A 24,080-nucleotide genomic window follows, 5' to 3' on the forward strand; every position below is an offset into this window, starting at 1 on the left:
ACATTTGAAAATAGGGACCACCACACAATGGGCATGCCAGGGAAAAAAAGGGCTCAAATACCTGAGTGTACATTTGTAATCCGACATCGGTGCTTCCTCCCTCTGTCGCCTGGTGTGACAAACAGGGTTGCTTTGCTTAGGGCCCGCCAAGCACAGGGCGCTGCCGGGAGGGCAAGGCCCCCCCCACAGCACTCTGCAGTGCGTGCACATGGTCCAACAGTACACATGCACAACCACAGACAGCAGCCAAGCAGAAAAAACCTGTGCCTGGCACCTCTCACTTGCAAAGAAAGCCATAAACACATCTTGGTCACAGAACACACTGCTCACCCCCCTTTTCCAAAGACTGCAAGTTCTTTCCATAACACACAGACAGCAGCGCACCTTTTTCGCTGCCTGCAACAAAGTAAAACTTCTGTGCACTACGACAGGTGCGGCAGCTAGGATTTAACAAGTGTGTCTTACTTTGACACTGAACCAATCTTTTATGTCAACAAGACACAAACTGACATGAACAATTAATTGTCTTGGTTCATTTCACAGTTCACTGCTGGCAAACTACGTAGCACTTTTCAGGCACCACTTTACATCTGGCATAGGAAAGGCATGGACGCCAACCAGCTGTGTTAAAAGGATGATGTTTCGGCTCCCAGCATGCAGGCCTTGTTCAGTACCTGAAGAATCTTGGCTGAGCGGGCCTCCCTCACACCCTTGGCATCCCTCATACATCTAGCATCCAGACAAAAATGCCATCGAAATTAGCAACTGAATCAAGACATTTGACTAGTGACTTGCTTTCGGAAGAGGCCAGATTTGCCACTAGCCTTAAATGTAGCCTGCCATTTCTAGATCTGCTGAGGTGGTCACTGACAGCGCCTGCTTCACTGCTGCCGAGAGGCATGTGGAGTGCACCACAGCGGAGACTCGCCTACAAGCCACGCAAGCAAGCTCCTCTGCCAATGCAAGGGCAGCCGTGCAGTGTGCAGACGGCATAAGCAGCAACCTGGCCCTGACAGCAGGCTGGGCAGCAGGCCATACAAAGCAAGGTGCCTAACAGAAAGGTCCCCACAACCACCCAGAGAAAAAGTGGCATCAACGTCCATGCCTTGGACGCAGGAATGACGCTTTATACGTGGCCCACAGAGCGCTCTTTTTGATACACACGAGAGAGAGAGGGCACGCAAGCCGGGAGAAAGGAGGAGAGGGCTGTGCCAGAGGAGGCGGCGGTGCCTACCATAGCAGCGGCGGCAGCAGCAGCGGCAGCGCCAGCCCGGCTCTGCGTGGCCTTGAGCTGCGCCTGCAGGTGCGGGGGAGGGTGGAAGTAGCGGCACTGGTCCCGAGAGCAGCGGCCCTTGACGAAGTCCATGCACACGGTGACCGCCCCGTCCCCGCTGTCCACCGCCACGTGCTCGGGCGGGTGTGCAAAGCGGCACTCCGTCTCGGGCCGCTTGCACGTGCCGCGCTGGAACTCCCGGCACACCTGCCCCACCACAAACAGCCACCACTCAACTCTCCCGCCACATCAAACGCCTGTCCCCTCTGGAAGGCCAAAGGTCAACAAAAAGCAATAGCTTTACTGCTCTTCTGATGGCTGATGCCTGAAATATGTTCCCCAAAGAGGCTCCTGAAGCACTACAACAAAGCTTTTGGCAGGAAGAGCTTGCTACAGCTCTGCTGCAGAAAAGCAAAAGCAGTGGCAGCTGGAGCGTGCAAGAAAGCCATGCATAACTTTCCTCATTGTCCATAGCGGACTCAAGCACAAGTATGCGGTAGTCAAAATGGGGTGGTCTTATTCAATAGCCTCAGCCGGCTACACCCTTTTCTGTAAGTCGTCAACAGTACCTTGCTGAGGTCACAGGGTGAGGACCTAACAGGGCAGAGAATGCACTCAGCTTACGAGCCCAACCAGGAACCTCAGAAGAACCAGCTGCTTTGTCAGTATCTTACTGTGACCACGGCACCTTGTGGCCTCAAGTTGTCCACTTCTACTTTCTGGAAAGCATTTACTACCACTGCTAGAGAACCACACTGAATGCTGCAAAGTTGCATGAAGCAGTATGTGATAAATATGTCCGCAGTATGTGATAAATAAAAAAATTAAAAAAAATTGAACAAGGACACGGGACATGGCACAAGAGGACAATCAAGGCATGATGCTCTTCCACTACTGTGAGGCCCCACTTGTCCACTTCTGCTGTGCCCCACCCTTGTGCCATTGCACTCTTCCGCCTCTCCCTCTGTCAATGACATTATGAAGAACATTGTTTCTCTTATCTGAGACTCTCGGCTGTTCTGGAAGTAATGCATTTACACTTGCAAGGCCAACAGTACACTTCCGTAGCCTTTTTAGCTTGTGCATTAAAAAAGGAGCGGACTACACCAATGCAAGAAATGAATAACCTTCCCACTAAATGCAATGTATCAAGCTGCCATGAAAAGAACTGAAACATAGCATTCTTTACAAGGTATTTTTGTATTAGGCTAATAGTATCAGGCTAACTGCAAATGCTAAAATGCATTCTGCACTTGCGGTTATTGAGCTGTTACCTTCTTTGATGCAAGGTCAATGCAGCAGCGTGAAAAAAAACTAGAATTGTCATATCTTTCCTCCAGTGACCGCTAGCTCCAAAGTTGGCTTTTTTTTTTTTGTCTAAACTTCTCTACTCATTTTTTGCTACATGGAAATCTTTACAAAGGACCACATAAAGGAGGAGGCAAAGGATGGCATCTGCCTGGAAAATACTAGGGAACTCCTCACCTCCAGTCTGTCAGTGCGCGCCACTTTTTGCGGGGAAACAAGTGAAGCGGGTACAACGCTCAGAGGAGCTGTCACAGTGTCCGCAGTCATCATGCCTGGCAGGACAGGACTAGGTGTCAAATAGTGTCCAAATGAAGATGCCGTTGCCATTGTTGTCAGTGCTGGCATGTAGGGGTTGGTAGCCTGAATAAACAAAGAAACACATGCAATCAGTTCCATGTACCCCTCAGAATTCCAAGACAATTGTGAATTGCAGCCTGCACTGTAGAACCGAGCACGCGAGTTTAAAGGGGCCATGACACTTGTTTTCCAAGCATTAACTTCTTGCTGCATTTTATTCCTTATATGCAATAATGGCATTCCTTGAAGTTTGAATTCATTTGATGTGGAACAGATTTTAAATGAACTGTCCTCTCACTGTGACCACTCACATCATAAACAGACACTAGCCTTGCATTTACCTGCTGCATAACAGCACCTAGGAGGAACTCTGTGCTGTACTGTTGGCACATAGTCGACAGTGGCTACTAGTAAAGCTTCAACACAACATGCAAGTTTCAGCACCCACTTCTTGCAGAATTAGGCAATATTTTTGTGGACACGGAAGCAGAAGCTGGTGGCAAAATCTTGCATCATTGAATCGTATATTTGTATTATCCACGCACTATGAGAGAGGTCCTCCTTCAACAGCCAAGTGCTCCCTTGCGTGCGAAGCAACTCGGACCGTGCCTGCCTTCACCAATGTGCACTGCTGAGAACGAGGGCACTGTGTGGCAACTGTTACCTTGTTAGTCCCCACATTATGAAGCCAATAGTTAAAATTTAATTTTAACTTTGAGTCACAGTCACAGCCTGAAAGGAGCAGTGATCAAAGCCTTTGTTGCTGCATGCATGCTCTGCAAAAAGCCATCAAGCAGTGCAACTGAAGCAGTCAACCGAAGCAGTGATACCAAACTGATATTGTCCTGGCATTTGCATGCAGGACGTGCTCTTGCCACAACATCAAGCCCTCGTGCTGCAGCAAGCTAGCCTAGAGTGCAGTCAATCAGCAACAGTACTGCAAGGCACGCAGGTGTGAACAATCTGTGGCCATGCAGAAGTTGAATGTGGAGTACAAATGGGATGCAGCTCCGCAGCATGACAAGCTGTGAGCTATTATGAGAAGTAGTCGTCAGGAGTCGCAATGAATTTTAGCCAAGGCACCACTTCCAGATGAAAGTGTTAGTGCAGCGTGTGAGCAGGTTATTGTAGCCAGCACTGCAGACAATACAGTGGCAGGCATCATCTTGAAGCGTTATATGAACATTCCAAAACGGCGACTGCTGTTGATGAGCGGAGCTTCACGGTCAAAATTTTAGTTGCTGATTTTGGTGCAAATAACACATCCAGAGCACCTTAGAAATAGAATAACATGCTCCAGTACTGTGTCATGGACTAACTCGAACAACCATGTCATGACCCCCTTAAAAGAAATCTTGTCAGCTTTATACCAGCTCCCCCTGTACATGCACCTGAATAGTGCTCCTCTGTGGTACTCTGCAATACACACTACAAACAACCTTGATACACTCTCATACAAAATGGCTGCAAACAATGCAAAAGAATGACCATGTGCAGTGTCAAACAAGAAGCATGGACAAATAAAAACCTAATGAAGCAGTTCCTCATTAAACCATTTTATCTGCGAATCCCATCTGCCTCATTTTAGACAGACTACTACAAGCACTTCTTAGCTGGGGACTAGCAGTTGCAGCAAGATGGGAATAGTTTTAATGCCAATAGTAGACATTCAAAGTTGCTCATAATGCACTCATTGCACAGCCCAAATATTCAGTCTGATATGCAAGCCTCCACTTCTTTAATGCAAGGAACACTGCGAGAAACCCTTTTCAAATGCGATGACTTTAATTAACAAGCCACACAAGTAAAATTACAGCATGACATGACACTGTTGTGCCCCACTTGTATATGTACTATAAATTTTTACTTCTATCTTATCACCAGCTCTTGAATAATCTGATTCTGAAACAAGTTTGGGTATGAGCACCATCAGCACTTCAGAATTTTGGCACCATAAAAAAATCTAGCTAACTTCTGAAAAAGCATTGAACTAAGCACAACAACAACCTGGCAGAACTTTATTACCCATACATTACTGTGGAAGCTGAACACAGGTTAATGGCTCTAAAAACTGAGAGACTAACTTTAAAACCTTAAAAGCAAGCCCCCAAATCTCCCCTTCAAATCTGTTCTGACGTTACAAGCACTTGCCTTTGAACCCTTATATAAAAATATTAATATTAAAAAACAACTGGGACTTTGCACAGGTTTCATTTAAAGTTGGGAGACGTGCTGTTCCTAGGGAGAACACTAGCCTGTCACTAGGGAGAACACTAGCCCAAATACAGGGGCTACCCCAACTTGGCCACCATTACGTAAAAAATTTGGCAAAAAGCAACCATGGTTTGTGTGTGTGCAATTCACCTCACATGGCAAGTTCTGCAGGGAGCTGCTGGATTGTGACAGCTACCTGTGAAATGTGGCACAACCGTGCTGACACTACGTCATTCCATTCAGACTCCATCTAGTACTGCTACTATTTGTATTATGCAGAAGCTGCACCACTATGCCACAATGCCTCAGTGAAACTAACTCCTATTATGTGCCAAGTGCTTTCAACAGAAAGAATAAAAACACCATCTCAATGTTCGCCCGCTGCGCAAAATCCGCAATGAAGCACACCCAAGCTTGTGGCATCTGGATTCCCCAGCACTCAGTGTACTGCTACTATTTGTATTACGCTAAGGCTTCACCACCATGCCGCAATGCCTCATCACAACTAACTCCTCTTATGTGCCAAGTGCTCTCAACAGAAAGCATAAAAGCATAAAAACACTATCTCAATGTTCGCTCGCTGTGCAAATGCCACAGTGAGGCACACCTAAGCTTGTGGCATCTGAATTCTACTGCAGTCAGTAGAAAAATGCTGCTTTCATGGAGGGCCCCACCCTCAAAATCTCAGCAAAAAAATGTGGCCTTACACGAGTGTCTGCAGTACATTTCTGTTGCAGTAAAGCTACAGACAGGTGCGTTATGATCCACTGTTAAATGTTTTACATGAAATATCAATGTGTTAAAATGCGTTTTAAAAATGTATAATGAAAAAGTGAAAGATGGTGGCTGTGCTTCAGTTCTCACAGATAAAAGGAAGTGAATTATTAGTGTGTAGAGACTACTGCACAGCTTCTCAAAAACATCTTCACGTACCTAGCCTGCTAATATGTGTAGGGACTCCAGCACAACTTCTCAAAAACGACAACATCTTCATATAACTAGCCTGCTAATGCTGACTTTGCAAAATGTTCACGATATACAGACGGTCTGCCAGCAAGCGCTGCTTGTGTTTGACATAAGGTACTTGACAAAAAAGCAATAACTTGCATGTATCAAGCGAAATTTTTCAGCCACCTCCAGAGGGAATTGACTGGCCAGCTGCCTCATGCATTACACACAGCAACATTTTCTGAAGGGAGCTGTGCAATTTAGCTGGCAGTTTCACAAGCTGCCCAGCATGAGTCCTCCTGCCCTGACCAGCTCCTCTCCCAGCAGTGCCACGAAAGCCCCACACATAAGTGTGATGCCTCCATCCTGCCCTCCACAGCACAAGCAAGCTCCCCAGGGCAACAACCCATAGAGGACACTGCCTATCTGATTTTTGTGACCTAATCAGCCTACCCTGACCATACACACATACAGTGTCCGGCCCATGCACCACCTTTCCCCTACAACCAGGGACGCCTGGTGGTCCAGCCTCAATCCAACTGCAATGACCCGAATGTGGGATGCTCTCTTGTGCACCTAACTGAGTGAGAAAAAAAAAGCCCCCTTTTCCTCCACTGAGACTCTCTGATTACTGTAAATGATCTAACTGTTGTGTTTTGCATCCAACCCACGAAAATTTGGTCCTGTGAATAATTTGGCAGAATGTCGACAAATTGTTAAGTGAAGATGTTCGTGCAAAAAACAGCAAATATATATAGACACAGGTGCAACGGAAAAGCAAGGAGCTGGTGGCAGCCACCACAGAAACCGCTCTTCATCCTCCTCTTTGACCAGGCCTGTCATCGCGACACAATTTTCTGGCTGCGAAAGCATTGCCCTGGTACTAAGCTGACGGTGGACCAAAACAATTCCGCAAAAGAATTTCCTATCCGACTGGTGCATTGTTCTTACCTACAAATAGAGATGGAAAGCATGTCTAACACCTCCTGCTGACTCATTCGCTTGCAGAACAGCATGCACAGTAATTTCTCGTCCTCTTGGGTCATCATGGCTGACTCAACCAGTGGGTGCACAAAAGGGAAGCGTTTAAAAGATAATCTTACTTAAAGACTGATTTTCTGTTCATTTTTTGTTTTTCTGTTATGTTGAGCCCCGCTCCAGGAAATGTTTGGAACCCAGCGACAAGCACAAAAGCCGCCAAAGCTTTAGATGGTGTTTGTAAGCAAGAGTCTGCATTGAGCATGGTGAGTTTATGAAAAAATTGATGTTTAGGCCCTAGCAAGACTTGCGAATTCAGCACGCATTTGAATGACCTCCGAAAATGCCCTTTTGCGAAAAGAACAGCCATCAGTGTGTTTTCTGTCAGCTGATCACTTACTTCCATGGTCGGGGCTGTGAAACTGGGGCACGACATGGCGCAGAGCCATGTTCCTGCCTCTGCCGCGTTTGAAAGCTTGCACACCTACGGGAAAGATGGGAGCACTAAGGGCCTGCCACTTGTTTTGCAAAATTTAGAGCCGGCGAAATATTCTTAAACTGTGAATTTAGCCGAATTTGCAAAAATCAGTCGTTTACAGAATGCTGCTAATCTATTCTCGTTTCCCCATTGAGCTGCACCTCAGACAAAACAGTCAAGTATCCACCTATTGCAGTGGCTGAACTCTCAATTACAGTGGCTTGAGAAGTGCTGACAGGATAATGTGCAACAGTACAGATGTATCCAAGCCTGCATTTGGCTTTCATAGTACACAAAAGTAAAGTACTCCAAAAACGAACTCAGCTGGGCCTTGTGTGAAAGCACACTAGTGCCACGAAAAATGTGCCTACCTTTGTCCTTGCTGGAAGGGGGCAGATCCCGCACGAGCAAGACTGCTCAAGGCCAGCACAGACTTGACAAGGAAGACTCATGCACTCGACCATGCAGGCTTGTGTTACGCAGTGCATTAGTGGAAACCACAGGCTTACCAAGCATAGCATGCTCCTCAAGGAATTAAACTTTGCACAAAAAGCAGCAAAAGGAAGCATGTTTCTTTCTTGAAATCACATGCTGTCGACCCTAATCCAATCAGTCTCAAGGTGAATGTGGAGTAATCTGAAAGCTGCCATGGTGAACTGAATGCTGGTTGCGCAAAGCTGCACTGTACCAGAACAAGAAAAAATATCTTAGAAACCAAACCTCAAGAAAGAATGCAAGTCCAGACCATTTGAAATGAACAAGAAATTTATACAGCTTGCAAAACAGGTTTAAGAGTATGATAATCAATATACAGAGTTGTAGGTGCCTGAAGACATTTATGGCAACTATACTGCATCAGTAACCATAAATAAAAATACCAGCAAAATGCAGGATAAAATAATGATGTGGCTGCATTTTGCCACCCTAGCGAAATATCAGCCTTTTCCACAGCTATTCAGAAGGCAGATAACTCAATCAGTGCGGAAACAAACCTGATGGTTGCTTTCTATTCGTGGTGAGACTAATGGAATGCATTCACTCAGCAAATATCAAGCGGCGCAGCAGCTGGCATATGAGGGACACTAAAGGGGAGTACTAAGTCATGCTAAGCTAGACTGATGGGGCCGTTGCATGACAGAAAATGAGCCACTTTTACAGAAAACAGAGCTTTGATTAGCCTTAAAAGTGAAGCACATGTGGGCACACCCTTCGTGGATTCTTGCAACTGCACCTGGTGACTTGAATCCTTCGCTGCCCATGATCCAGTCATCACTTTCTCGTGCAACACTATCTCGTGCAATACTATATTACCGTCAATGGGCAAACACCACTGAAGCAAGGGCAAAGCCGCACAGCAGGCATAGCCAAGAATGCGTATAGTCTCATAACTAAAACAGTGCACACCACATGACAGACAAAAGGATGACACGCAAACACGAGCGCTCAGTCTTTCATTTTGCATTCTGTGCACTCTGCCTGTGTGTAGCTGTCATATACAGCAAGTTCAGAACCACAAGCTCTCAACGGCATTCATGCTTGGAGAGCCCCATCAAATGCACGTCATAAAAGTGAATAACCTTTCCTGGCTCAGGGGCCCTGAGTGTGCGAGGGTATCGGGCAGTTCATTTCTGATTTTTTTAGCAATGCAGCCATCTTTCCATGCAGAAAAAAATGTTGGTAGTGTTAACGAGGAAAAATCTAACTGTCTAGCATATTGTCTTGCATAGTTTGCTATCTCCCTTTAATGTCCCTCTAAATGCAACATTACCACACGGGTTGCGTCAGAGGAACTTAACTGAAAGATGGGGGACAAGACAAAGTATGCCAATACACAGCTGAAGAAAGTCCACCTGGCTTGACCACACCTCTGCACGGAAATGGCACAGCTGTGTTCTTTCTATTTACAGCGCCACACGATTTTGTGCAAGCCTCTCTGACATGAAAGGAAGCCCGCAAGAGCTACACATTGCCTATTCCTCAGAGCAGAACGACAAACCCGGAAAAGACCTATCAGGATTTTTGCACAGCTGAAACTGCTCTGCCCAATGTGACCACCCATGGGCCCGGACGACACGTGGTGCACGAACCGGTCGGGTGCTAACAATTTACCTAACTTAGCAGCGACTCAGTTGACCCGTACCAAGTTGGTTTCTCACACATGCTATCCACTCTAAACCCATTCTAACAAAGGGCGAGTAGGTAATCCCACTTTGGAGGCCTCTTGGCAAGCTTTGGGGCCTCCAGGTAGAATAGGAGGAGCCCCTGGAATAGACACAGTGCGTTTCCATTCAACTGCGAATAAAGCCCTCCCACTGAGACTGGCTGAGAAATTGGAGTGCCCGCCATTGGCAACTGCAGGACCACAAGAGCGTGACAGCAGGTGCCAAAAGTTTATGCAACGAGAGTCTTGAGTGGAAATTTACCTTTTCTGCATTTAGGGTGCAGTGTTCAAGATGTAATGGTGCAACCTGTGCTCAGAATTAGGTTATATGCAAAGATAGCTATGAAATTACCGTATATTGTTGCATACGAGTTGACTCCCCAACTTGTAAACCCTCACAAGCCAAAAAAAAAAAAAAGTTGACTAAATATAAACCAATGGCCACAATCGCGCCACCGCACTCTTTGTTGTGTAGTTTCCCAGTTTCCACGTGTCCAGCTCAAGGCCAATGGTTGTGGGGGGAAAGGTTAAAGGGGATAAAGCAGGGGCCCATACTGCCCTACTCACTTGCATGCAGCCCTGCTGACTAGTGCCAAACTGCACTGCCAACGGTCCTGTAGTTTCAAATTTCGATGCAATGCATGCTCTGGAGGTTACCACAAGTTTTTCTATCATGCCATTTACCGCACATCCCAGAAAGAGGTCGCCAGTGCGAGTGAGCTAGGCAAACAGGCAATTTGAATTTTCATTAGTGATACAGATTTGGACACAAATCAATGATATTTTTTTGCACATGGAGTTCCATGCATCCTGCTGAGAATGGACATTACCAACAATTTAGCCGACATCACCCTACACTCCGCAAATAGGTTGCTTCCATGCATAGGTCGACCCCCAAATTTCAGATGGTCATTTTTGTATACAAAAAAAAGGGGGGCTCGACTTATATGCAGCAATATACGGTAAGTTTTTTTAACTACTACTAGGTGCTATTAACATTTTACTTCCGATGTATGAGCACAGTTCTTGCCAAAAAAAAACAGAGCGCAAGCCTATACATGGGTCTCAAGCTGTTTCTACAATGGGCAGGTTAGTGACATTTGTTGAGTTGTTCATAAACAGTTAATGTCAGTATACTTCTTGTGCACCTCAACACAGAGCCAAGCTTGTTAACCAGAGGCACTGAAACATGAGGTTCAATTTTATTAAGGTAGAGCATGCATGAAACATGGGACTAAGGCAGGAGCCCCATAAAGCAAGACTAAGTAGGGCAATGGATTCCATGCAACGGTACATCCATGCTTATGCAGTCACTAACTGACAGAAATACAATCATCATACACAGCTGCTGTGCATCACAGCAGAAGCTTTTTAGCAAAACTAGCAGACTTTTTGAGTGAGCCAGGCTTCAATATTACCAACAACTAACAAAATAGGATCCCTAAACCATGGTTGAAAGGCCTCTAAGGGTCACTTCAGATCATGCAAAAGGTGGCTCATTGACATCTTCAATCTAGTACCTACTTCTTCCTTCAATGGCTTCTTTCTTTGCTGTCAAACCTAAGCTAACACTCAAACATTCATGTTACACGCTTGTACGCGTCCTGTTAATTTTTAAAAATTGCCATCCAACGCTTTTGTTCCGTGTTTACATAAAGCTTGCCAATAAAAGGTGTACCCTTACCACTAAAAATGTATCGGCAAATTTTATACTGTTTAACACATAAGGTTGCTTCATATATAATGAAAAATGTTCCCACCTATTATATTTCCCGCCCCTGAGATAAAGTCTTCAATGCCAGCAAAAATACTCTGTTAGTGCAATGTATTTTCGGGTAACCCCCAATGTGGAGTAGAATTAAAAAGAGAGTAATTACTCATTAGCGTCCACCAAAGCGCAGCCATATGGCTACAAAAGAAAGCTATACAGCATTTTCAGAAGCTCTGCAGTTCTCAAGAGAAAAACTTTTTGTGCGCAAAGTTTGACTAATTTTATAAAAAGTTGTAAATTTTAAAATCGACACTATTCACTGGCCACACTCCACGGCATTCATACATTTATTCTTAAAATTGCCAGGCATGTACGTCTTCAAAATAAATTTTTATTTAGAAGAAAAAAATGGCAATATACATAAGCAAATAGGCTGCCTCTGTGTGACCAGTAATTTTTTGTACTTCGAGATTTTTTTTCGGGGCCATTATAATTGCTGATCTGTTACTCCCAGTCATCAGACAATGACAAAAATATCAAGTAAACAAAAGATGTTGACCAGCCACTCAGTGAATGATCTTATCTGAAGTCACCCGTTAATAGACAAGAAGCAGGTGAGCTCACTTGCCACTTCTAGCCTTGATCTTAAAGAACATAAGATTATTCACATTCTATAGCCACAGTCCGGTCCTTTTTCTTTAAAAGCAAGGGTACTCATTCATCAGTGCACGAATGCACATGCAGAATGTGGAACAGCAAATTAGTTGCACTTTCAGGATCAACACAAGCCAGCGGTCTGACTTTCCATTTCTAATAGAGAGTGATAGTCCTACAGCCAGTATAGCCAGAGAGTATGGATATGACAAACAGGGAGGCAACTAAGAAAGAACACACAGGAGAATTAACTAGGAAGGTTTCATTCCACTTTTTTGAAAAACTTAAGAAAGAAAAACTGGAAAAATTCCAGGCTATAAGCAAAATTTTTCAATAAAAAAAATCTCCACTAGTTCAACCATGACTCGCAGGGCTAAAGGATAGCAGGTGAATACCACCAGTGCTCAAGGAAGACCTTCTTCTGTACTGAACACGCACTGCTAAAGGCAACTCTAAGAACTAGTCCCACTGAACATGTAAATGATTCACCTCACAAAATATCCAGACATTTGTGCTCTACAAAAGGCTTTTCCCTAGGAAAGAAGTGTGACAAGTCAGGCTGCACAAAGGGACAGCATTCAACGCTACGAGCGCTGCCTTCCGCTAGCTGCCGCTAGCTTCTGCTCAGCTCAGGACTGGGAGACCGAGTGTCTCAGGCCTGGCATGGCACCTTCCACAGTGCTATGTACAAAAAGGAAAGATGTTTCTTTACATCGAATCAACACCGCTGCCAGAACAAGAAACAGATGCTGCTGCATGCAAAAACTGGAAGCATTTCCTCGTTGCTCTATACTGCTGTGAAAACACCTCTGCCAAGAGACCGTCTATTCTTTGCAGAGTTAAAATTTGCAGCTCATCAATAAATGATCACTATGCACTGGCTTCCGTTCCCCTAGAGAACCACTATGTTGTGGCACAAGTTTGCTCAGGGTGACAGAATTTGCAAGAGGAGAAACGGCGTGCTTGAGCTACAAGGCACCTAACTGGGAAAGGAAGGACTTCTGGAACCAAAAGCGACAAATGTGCTCACTTCCGATTTTGCTGCCAACAGTGAACTTCATTACAGTGGCAGCTGTGGGTAATGGAATAGTGCACCTCTTTAGGGATTTTGAAAACAATCTACAAGCTCTAATTAACGCTTTGTAATGTGAAACATGTCACATTAGCAGTACATCAAATTGCAAAAGCCATATGTCACCAAAATCTCTCTTACTTCTTAAAGGGCAACGCTCTGGGGAATTTTTGGATGTCCTAAGTAGATGACCTTGTATTTCTTGGACCTCATCTCAAAGCCGCAATAAACCATCATTCGAAGCATGAAAGCAATTTTCAAATTGCTGTCAACGAGAAAGTTTTTTTTGTTTTATGGAGGTTTAACGTCCCAAAGCGACTCAGGCTATGAGGGACGCCGTAGTGAAGGGCTCCAGATATTTCGACCACGTGGAGTTCTTTAACGTGCACTGACATCGCACAGTACATGGGCCTGTAGCATTTCGCCTTCATGGAAATTCGACCACCGCGGCGGGGATCGAACCCGCGTCTTTCGGATCAGCAGCCGAGCGCCATCACCACTGAGCCACCGCAGCAGCCCTCAACGTGAAAGTGGGCAGCACAGCTGATGGAAGTGCTTCATTTGACCCAGTAGGTGTCATAAGGAGAATCAGCAAATTCTTGTGTGCACGATGAATGGCTGAAGTGGCAATTGCGTGCAACAATCCCATTCGTAAAATGTTTAAAATGACTGAAAATAAGCTTAGTATTTTACTGTTCAGCAAGCATGGAGCAAGAATCAATGGATGGAGAGTTTGCAATGTCACATACGGTGGGTTTCCCACTGAAATCGCCCCAACTGAGGTCACAAAATGAAGAAGTTTAAAATGCATTTGTGCTGAAATAGTGTACAGGTGGTCAGATGTTGGAAAGCCTACCGTACAAGCTTTACTAAAATGTTCGACTGTCAAAAATCCTCCTGAGCTGCCCTTTGGTGAAATTTAGGCTGGCCTTGGCTGGGCACAGAAAACTTGATGGCACAACTCGACAGCCTGCAATGAGCATGCTGCCTCATGTTTGTACACTGCACATGCTGTCAAACATCAACACTTCGCACAGTCCATGCACACGTTAAAAAAGGAGGGAAAAGGTGCTTAGCAGAAGGGCAGGACAGAAACAGAGACAAGGGTGAGAGCAGCTATGAGTTGTTCCTCCTCAGTGCAGGAATTCAGCCCTGCTAAGCAGAGTGGCGACCTGCTCACGCCAGCCACACTACACAGCTTTCATATCCAATGAACGAGTAAGCTCACTCTCATCTGTGAGCAGTAAAAGAGCTCGGGTGTTCCCATAACTGCTTAAAACAAGTTTCACGCGAGGTCAGGGATCAGTTACACAAGCTAGGGGTGCACAGAACACATTGCTGGCAGCAGCCTATCCTCAGAACACTGCAGCACAAACGACAAGACAGCATTCTGCAATAAGAATGCTCATGGTTAGTTTCAGAGAACTAAGCCATTCAAACAAACAAGCAAAAGTATAAAAAGGCTCATGCATAGCTTTTCTTTTTTTGAGCTGCCAGAGAGTGTGGCTTGTTGCTGTGTCGGCAGAGCAGAAATCAAATTCCTACACAAAAGGAGGAAGCCATGCCAATGATCATTGAGCGCCAGTAGCACCGCAGTGCCTTTGTAGGGAGAACAGAGCCAAAAGCAGGAAGACAAGGAAAATGCTTTAAGCTTGATGGTCAGTGACCACATGATAGCCATTATATTTCCAGATGGCCTCAGAAGACATGCTCTTATGCTTCTAAGTGGCCAATCTATTCATGCCAATGCCCCAATGTCAGTTGGCAGGGAAGGCCACCATTGGTCAAGACAACTGACCATCTCAGATGAAAGCAGTTTCCTCGAGAGCAGTAAGGGTACACACAGCACTTGTTACCTTGGCTGAAGCGAGGGAGCTGTTGAAGAGCGCGTAGCTTTGCTGCTGCTGCTGCTGTTGCTGCTGCTGCTGCTGTTGGTGCAGTTGCTGCTGCCTCTGCATGTGTCCCAGGTACCAGTAGGGACTTACCACGGCCGCAGTGGGAAGCTGTCCAGGAAGCATGGCCTGCAGTGGCATCTGCTGCAGCAGTGCGTTTTTCAGGGCCAGGTGGTTGCGGCCGTTAATCAGCAGCTGGTCTTTCAGGTGCTGTGGCGGGTGGAAGTACTTGCAGGGCGGCTTCTCCCGGTTACAGCGACCCTGCACGGGACGACAACAGACAGGATAAGCCTTCCTGAAGAGGCTACCACAGCCTATTTATAGCTGCCACAGTGAGGCATTTCTTTCACAGGGCATTCACAGAAGTATGCAAGTTTCACTGCTGACAAATGACAATGCTTAGCTAACTGCATACAGGGAAAGCATGAGCTTTATCGCATGACACCTCATTCGCATCTGCATGTTTTTCAGTTTCCCCAATTTCACCTTGGTGAGGATGACAACAATGGCCTCAATAAATAAGTTTCAGTCTTTATATAAGCACTTAAGAAAAGCCAGGATTCAGGCCAAAAAAAGGAAATTACAAAACTAAAAACAAACTAAAAACGGACTTCGCAGTTTTCCCAGACCAGAAGTTCTCACATTCCACACCAGAGACATGAAAGTCCACCAAAGGTGAATACGGCAGTGAAGGCATATGACATTAAAAATTCGAGTGTGTTAGGAGAAGTATTTGTGCTTGTGGATTGTGGATTGCAAGCTAATAAGTGTATGTGTTTACTGAATTATATGAAGTATTTCTATCCCGCGGACCTTTACGCTCAATTTAGGTCTCAATCTAAGTAAAGAATCACTTTTTGCCAACTTTCGGACTGATTTTCTTAACAAATGGTCTTTAAAGAAAGTTCAAAATATTTTTGGCAGCAACTCTACCACCAAGTTAACAGTGAAAAAATTTATTGTGACTGAAACATGGACGTTTATAATAAAAAAATTCTGAAAATTCACAATTTTTTGCGTCTTTATTGTACAGGAAAAAAAATCAGCAAACTCTTATATGGGGGCACTAATGACGGTGCATCAAAGAACGACGCATATGCGATGATATAAAACAGAATTTGTTATTCAATCTGCTTTCACACCCGATTTAAAAATATTTACGTGCAAGCAACTTTCGCGTGTTCGCGAAAACTTCGAAAGGTGTGAGAAAAAAAATTTTCCCGCAAAAATAATTTAGAAAAACGGTATTCACATAATCGACAATTACCTGAATTTTTTTCAACAAAATCAGTGATGGTCGCTTTTGGGGCCCGGGACGTTTCGCATGGAATGACCCTACTGAATATAAGGTTGCATTTTAGATAATTAATTTTGCTGTTATTTTCAGCGTTCCGTTTCGTTTCCGAATGACAAGGAAACAGTGCGTGCCCTACAGACGCTACGGCAAGAGGTAAAATTCAGCTTCCAGACGACCGTGTGAGCTGTGCGTCAGCACCGAACTACAGCGCATGCGGATTTGACCAGTGGTAGTCATGCGACAACCGCACATGCACACGCCCACACCATTCATGGCTAGGCCAAGCTGGTTGCCGTGGCAACGTGCCTTGAACACAACACGGCCGCGACTCGTCACGTACGCGGCGCTTGGGCCGGCCCTGAAGCGGAACCAACGATTGCGGCATGGCGACGGTCCGTCGTTGCTTCCACGCAAGGTTCGGCAGCACGCGTTACCAGCCACCGCCTTCCAAAGGCGACCTGGGGAGTCTGCAGCTGAGCGCCACAGCCGGCTCGACCCAGATCAATCAATACATTCGCGCGTGACCCAGTCTAGCTCCGCCGCTCGCCCTCCTGCGCGCAGCGCACAGAGCTGCACTCTTTACGTGCTAAAAACGAAGCACCGCGGAACATTCGCAACCTCGGCCACTGTTACTGCATGGAGATGGGCAAACGGTGCTGGATGAACTAGTGGCAGGCAACGCCACCACGAACGAGCTCCACGAAAGCTGGCACTTGCATGGCCAAGAGTGTAGGTAGCCCCTCGAACGCAGCTCAGACCTTTCGATTACGCTCGCAGGCTCTACGGGAGCACGAAATCACTTACGATACACAGCAAAAATTTGTGTTGAGTGCCGCAACAGTCAACTTGCACCAACTGCGCAGAACGGCTGCCTCGACGCGGGCGTGGCGGGCGAATCCGCGTGGCCTCGCAGCCCATTCTGGCAGCCGCCCGCCCCACGAAATGCCGCCCTCTGAAACATCCACTGCCGCGTTTCGCAGTTTTGGACAACACTGTGCTCGTCGAGTAGCGAAGCCACGTAGCACCAAACGTTACAATTATTTATTTGTTTCGGTCAAATGCTCAAGCCGCACATTTTTTTCCCCCTGGCATTTCCTGGCAGAGTATGTTACATGCTGTAACTGAAAATTCCCTCAAAAAGACTAAAAATCCTTATTTCAGGCCCATTTTCACTGCAGCAGCTTGAAAAACGCAATTTGGAAAAAGTAAGATAACTGAGGTGAGACAACGCGGTGTGACGTCATACCAAACGGCGGAGGCGGCGAGCCGCGCGGTGTGACGTCATGCCAGATGGCGCCGCGAGCGCGCGAAGCACAGTAACCGTCTCATATATCTCGGTGGACACCCGAACCGCGCCGTAAAGGAAAGGATAAAGGAGGGAGGGAAACGACGAAGCGCGCGGCGCCCCCACTCCTCCCCGGTTGCCATGGTAACGGCGCATGCGCATAACTGGCCTTCCGCATGTACAATGCTCACATATCTCGGTGGACACCCGAAGCGCGCCGTAAAGGAAACAATAAAGGAGGGAGGGAAACGACAAATTGAGTGGAGCACCCACTCCTCCTCTCCGGTTGCCATGGTAACGGCGCATGCGCTCAACTGGCCTCCCGCACGTACCATGGCAGCGCATGCGCACAACTGGCGTCTCGCCTGTACCGCGAAATGCTCGGCTAGTAGCCTAGTGTAGCTCCCGCTACAAAAAAAAATTGACTGGCGGTTTAGCAATGCTAAGCACGAAATATTGTGCGAACGCGCCATTTTTTTACAAGTGGACACCACCATCACATACCTCAAAGCGCGATTGAGGTGTTCACTGACTCAGAGGAGCCAGTAATGAGTCTTTTCTTTCTAAAGGAAGTCTAAATTAAGGAAAGGTGTTCGCACCGCAGATGGAAGTTGATGAAGACGACGCTCTGCAATGCAGTGTGTGTGTGTGTGTGTGTGTGTGTGTGTGTGTGTGTGTGTGTGTGTGTGTGTGTGTGTGTGTGTGTGTGTGTGTGTGTGTGTGTGTGTGTGTGTGTGCGCGCGCGCGCGCGCGCGCGCTGCAGTTTAACACTATTAGCTTGACACCAGTTCACCCACTTCTCTAGGCCCTCCTCAATGAACGCTGGACTATCCCCCATCTTGGGTATGTGCCATGCCACTAAAGCAACAACGAGCTTGTTCGGCTGCGGCGATAGCCTAGTGCCGAGGGTTCGAATCCCAGTCTTGATATTCTATGCCGCGTATAACATTAGTAACGCGAAAGAAGACACATGGAAGTCAAGGTGGGAAACATTTGTTTCGCGCTGCATACATACGCGAACCAGCAGCGTATGTATAGTTCACGCGAATAACATTCGTACTGTATTGACGTGAACAACATTCGTGATGCGAAAGAAGACACACGGAAGTCAAGGATGGAAACACTTGTTTACCGCTGCATGAAACTCATCAAACAGCTGCAGTCTGGGAACGAAGCGACAGCCCCCACCGAGGGGTTCGTACCGCGGGACCATACGATAAGCGACTCAAGGCCGCCAATAATTTCCTCGTGACAAAGCACTACAAGAGGAATGGAGAATAAGGGGAGGTAATGACAGTGTTAAATGAATATAAAACGTGTTCTGGATCTGCCCTTACCTCCGGAAAGTAGGCGCAGAAGGAATATCCAAAGTATCGGTCCGAGTCGCGTTATTTGTGCGGGAGCAAGAAATTGGCTGTGGTTTAGCTCTGGTTAACCCTAGTTGAATTGCGAAAGCTTCGTTTCCTCGGCACGTCGTCTACGCAGCGTCTCAATCCGACGCTCTCGAGAACACAAACCGGACATGTCACGACTTCTAGCCGCATCTTCGTTAAGACGCTTCTCGAGTCGTGCGGCGCGTTGATTCTGCCGTCTCTTGAGCGCGTTCTCTCTTCCTCGCTTCGTTCTTTCGTTGTTGCCTCTCTTCCGCGCTCTCCATAACGACTATAGAATCCACTGACTGACTGACTAATGTCTTTGAGAGGAAGAAGGGAAAAGGAAAGAGCACGGGCCTGCCTACTGGCTCAAGCCGAGCCACGCTCGCTGCCACATGCTGAAAGTAGGAGGGGTAATGGATAGGAGAGCAAAGAGTGAAAGAAAAGACACGCCGCGCTAATATGCCCCGGGCCGATCCCGGAGGCAGTGCAATACCGGGCCGACCCGTGCCAGAGTGCTTCAAGCCAAGCACACCGGCATACTCCAAAAATAGTTTAATATCTTAGGTCCAAGGACCCGCTGCAGATATTAAATCAGGTATGAGTCATCTGAGGCGAAGCGCGCATATATATATATATATATATATATATATATATATATATATATATATATATATATATATATATATATATATGGCCCCCGCGAGGCGACACCTACTCTCCCTCTACCCCAGCGGAGCACATCTGGTGGAGCGAGCGGCGACGGCAGCGGCGCCATCTGTTGGAGCGCGGCTGCGGCGTTGCTAGGCAACGGCGGCTGAAGGTCGTTCGTCGGCCACGGCATACGCATGCGGTTGAAGTGCGCGACGAGCCGAAATGGCTCGCTGGCTGGCGTAGTGCTGCTTTCGCAACAAAAATACCATGATGATGGACGTCCCGAGGGAAAAGTGCCAGCGACAGCCAAGCGCGAGACTGTTCCAGAAGCAGACGCGCAGCGGCTAGGTTCGTGGCAGCCATATCACGAGGGCGGAACCTTTTTCCAGTAACGTCCTGTGCATGCGCCAAACCTTACCGCCCGCCATTTTCGCAAGGCGCGCGTAGGCAAAATGTGGAAGAGGCCGCTGCCCCCGTTCTTCCGCGACCGGCGTTTAAATGCCGTATACCCACGAAGCGACGAACTGCGGGACAATACGTAGTTAGGTGCATCTTCTAGTCACACGAAAATGTGCAACCTCAAGCATGGACTGGTTCGCAAGCGTACGTCCTTGAGTCTAGGGTTAAACGAATTTTGCGCAGCGCTGACAATGTACTCACTGCTGCGCGGCAGGTGCGTCTACAGATGGCACGTGGCCACCGGCCCTGCTCTTTACTACCCTCATGTGTGCCCAGTATAGAGCAACCCCATCATTAATCAATCCATAAATGCGTTCATCGCTGTCGGCATTATCGCAATCGTCATCAGCGGATCAACTGCCGAAAAACCCAGTCCAAGTTGTCTCCAGTCACAAAAGGAGTGCCAAAGGGGCGTCGAGCGCGGAAACAGGGCAGGGGTGACAAAGGGACCTAGGACTTGCCACGGAAAGAGGGAACACTTGGACAAAAAGCTTTCTCACAACGAGAGTAGCAGAGATTGCAGCACCACCGAAAAAAAAATCGTGACCAAGCACATTCGTTCCGTGCACGCCACGAGATTGCGCATCAATATGCTGCCGAACAGATGGCCGGCTACTGGAGCAGCCAGCCTCCTACTTTTTATTACTTCTGTCTATCAGCTAGCAAACAGACTGGTGTAATCACCGTCGTAGAAACTTGCAATGCGCTTTTGTTGAGATTGCCTGAAAGAGTCCTTCGATTCCTGCCTGCAAAACGAGGCAATGTCGAAGCAGCAGGCTGAGGTAGCTTCTTGCAGAACATGTTCAACAACCACAGTTCTTGTTTTTAAAACCTCTGTGCAGTTTTCTGATAAACAGTTTACGTCACACGTGCTAAGCCCCGATAAATATGTATCAACATCAGTCAGCGTCGTTCTTCTAGTCTCCATGTGAGGTAACACCACACAAAATTATAGGCACTGCCTCAACTTCTTTAATTGGTAATGAGAGAGAACATTATTGAAAATGCCTGCAGAATCGGTTAGGCTCCCTCCACGCAGGGAGGACAAGCTTTTACCGCGACGCAGCCACTAAGTCAGTCTCGTGCGTTGTGCTCCTCGAGGTCCTGGTCCCTCGCTACTTCCGCGGGTCCGAGAGGGCCGCCACCCCCTTCCTGGGGGGTGCTGCCCCCCCTTCTCGGTTTCGCTCGGTCGCTGCCTTTCTAGAGCTGCCGAGACCTGCTGGGCGGCTTTGAGTTGTCTCTTGATCATAGCTCCTCATTGCAGCCTCTAGCTGCAGCGGGATAGTCGTCTTCTCGCGGATTTACACTACAGTCCCAAAGGATGTGAGCCGCGGTGGCTCTTTCCTTCGCGCACAGTTTACACACGTCACTCGCGTACACACTCGGACACACGTGCTTAGCTAGCACCGGGGTGAGCAGGGACCCCGTCTGTAACTGTATAACACTGCCTCCTTCCGGGTAAGCCCGGGTGAGGTGGCGGCATAGTCTGTCTGTTCAGTCTGTACCATTTCACTATTTCGTTGAAGGTGGTCATCTTGTCCTTGGCACTGCACCGCGACCAACACTCCGAGTCGGCCGTGCTTGCAGCCGCGCGGTTGGTTAGTCCTCGCGCGGCCGAGATGGCCGTCTCGTTGCGGCTCACGTTCCCGCTTTCCGACACGTCACTGCCCATGTGGGCCGGAAACCACTTGATCACCACATCAATTTTGCGTCCGATGTCTTCGGCCTTGCGCAGTATGCGCGCGGCCTCACTGCATACCTTGGCGTAGTTCTTCACTGCCGTTCTAGAGTCACACAACACTTTAGTGCATCCGGGGTCGGAGACGGCCAAGGCGATGGCCACCTCCTCCGCCCGGTGCGCTTCTCGAGTCCGGACGCTCGCCGCGGTCTTCGTTGCACCCGTCGATGCCCCGACAACCACCGCCGCGTATGCGTCGCTGCCCCCTCGATACTCCGCCGCGTCCACGTAGACGGCGCCTTCTTCTCTGGCGTGGAGGTCCACGAGAGCCCTGGACCTCGCCAGCCTCCGCTCCTTGTTGTGCTCGGGGTTCACGTTCCTCGGGATCGGGCACACCCTGAGCTTTCTGTTGATGCTGTCCGGTATAGGTACGTCTTTCTGCTGCGTGCCTTCCCTCGGCTCGAGGCCAAGGTCCCGTAGTATCTGTCTTCCGGTTCTCGTTTCAGAGAGACGCTCGAGTTGCGCCGTTCTCTGTGATTCGGCTATTTCGTCCAGCGTGTTGTGGACTCGCAGCGCCATGAATTTTTCGGTGCTCGTGCTCCCTAGGAGACCGAGTGCCGCCCTATACGCCTTGCGTGTGGTGGCGTCTATCTGTTACGTTCGCTCGGCATCCAGTTGTGGAAGGCGGCCACGTACGTTATGTGGCTAACTGCGAAGGATTGAACGAGCCTAGTCAGGGCTCTCCTTCATCCCCGCTTTCAGTCATAAAGTGGACGAACTAGATTTTATGTACACTACAATCAATAGCGCAACTGTCATACCACTATGTCCTGCTGGGGCATTAAGTTTTGGTTCTGCGACGCAAATAAAACATGCGATTTTCATTCTTTGTGTGAACAGCGTGGGACTGGTGTTCCATTAATGTCGAAGGCGAACGCTGAAATCGTAATGTTTAATATTTTAATCTACTCCTGAAATACTCCTTTCGGGTCGACGGTGTCGAAACATGGCGGAGATTATTGGGAAGGGACTTGAGGTGCAAGCTTTTCGCGTGGGGGGGGGGGGGGGGGGGACTAGAAAGAAGAGCAAGCAAATGAAAGCTAATAAGAGCAACGCTGGGGGTGGCACTGATAACTCCGCTTCAAGCTATCAGAAAGGCAAGCGCTGCTGTCCAAAGTGCTGATATCGAGAAAGCAGCGAGCGAACAAAAAAAAAAATGCGCACCATAGTCAAACGAAAAGAACAGGAGATGGGGGATAAGCGAAAGCTTTACTGGCCGCAGGTTGAGCAGTTTCGCGTGATTCCTGGATAGCCGTGCTGAGCATGCGCGAGGAGCAGTGACGTCACACGGCGCATTTCTCTCTCTCGCTCCCTAATCACAACTGCGCATGCGCCACTAGTAGCACCGAGCCACAGGTGTTCCGCCGCTGCGCAGCGCCGCGCCTTTCCTCAAAATGCAACTTTCAATTTTCTTCTTTACGTTTTTCCTCCATAAAAACGCAGCCGCCGCGGTCGGGTTCGACCGCGGCGGCTGCGTTTTTATGGAGGAAAAACGTTAAGGCGCCCGTGTGCTGTGCGATGTCAGTGCACGTTAAAGATCCCCAGGTGGTCGAAATTATTCCGGAGCCCTCCACTACGGCACCTCTTTCTTCCTTTCTTCTTTGACTCCCTCCTTTACCCTTCCCTTACGGCGCGGTTCAGGTGTCCAACGATATATGAGACAGATACTGCGCCATTTCCTTTCCCCTCAAAACCAATTATTATTATTATTTCCCTCCCTCCTTTATCCGAACCCGACCGCGGCGGCTGCGTTTTTATGGAGGAAAAACGTTAAGGCGCCCGTGTGCTGTGCGATGTCAGTGCACGTTAAAGATCCCCAGGTGGTCGAAATTATTCCGGAGCCCTCCACTACGGCACCACTCTCTTCCTTTCTTCTTTGACTCCCTCCTTTACCCTTCCCTTACGGCGCGGTTCAGGTGTCCAACGATATATGAGACAGATACTGCGCCATTTCCTTTCCCCTCAAAACCAATTATTATTATTATTATTTCCCTCCCTCCTTTATCCCTTCCTTTACGGCGCGGTTCGGGTGTCCACCGAGATATGTGAGACTGTTACTGTGCCATTTCCTTTCCTCAAAACCCAAACAAAACAAGTGAGCCGACAGCGTTCATAGAGTTCATTGGCGTTGACAACTTTGCAAAGACCGTTCATTTTCACGAAAGGAAAGGCGCGCGACGGGCTCCGTGAGTCAGTGGAAACCTCAACCTCGCTTTCGCTTTGTATATCCTGGATTAGCTGGGCTAACCCACATTAATTTTATTTTGTAGTGTTGTACGCGTGTTGAG

The 24,080-nt window shown here is 47.7% G+C and overlaps 1 protein-coding gene across 9 annotated transcripts in view; it reads right to left on the reverse strand.

The window, feature by feature from the left end:
- LOC144126161 (uncharacterized) overlaps positions 1 to 24,080 on the reverse strand; it is a 70,898-nt gene that overhangs the window by 17,972 nt on the left and 28,846 nt on the right. For 3 of the 9 annotated variants that reach the window (XR_013313461.1, XR_013313459.1, XM_077660140.1), the window contains exons 3-7: positions 14,951 to 15,247; positions 7,419 to 7,502; positions 2,759 to 2,941; positions 1,235 to 1,480; positions 62 to 109 (exon numbers count right to left, since the gene is read on the reverse strand). Coding sequence is in view for 2 of the 9 variants with exons in the window: in XM_077660140.1 (XP_077516266.1) it covers positions 62 to 109; positions 1,235 to 1,480; positions 2,759 to 2,941; positions 7,419 to 7,502; positions 14,951 to 15,127 (738 nt within the window). In the remaining 7 variants the exon portion in view is untranslated. The remainder of the gene's footprint in view (positions 1 to 61; positions 110 to 1,234; positions 1,481 to 2,758; positions 2,942 to 7,418; positions 7,503 to 14,950; positions 15,248 to 24,080) is intronic. The other 6 variants (XR_013313463.1, XR_013313460.1, XM_077660141.1 and 3 more) reach the window with 4 other exon arrangements.

Source organism: Amblyomma americanum, chromosome 3 (genome assembly GCF_052857255.1).
Source record: "Amblyomma americanum isolate KBUSLIRL-KWMA chromosome 3, ASM5285725v1, whole genome shotgun sequence".
In the NCBI taxonomy this organism is placed as follows: Eukaryota; Metazoa; Arthropoda; class Arachnida; order Ixodida; family Ixodidae; genus Amblyomma; species Amblyomma americanum.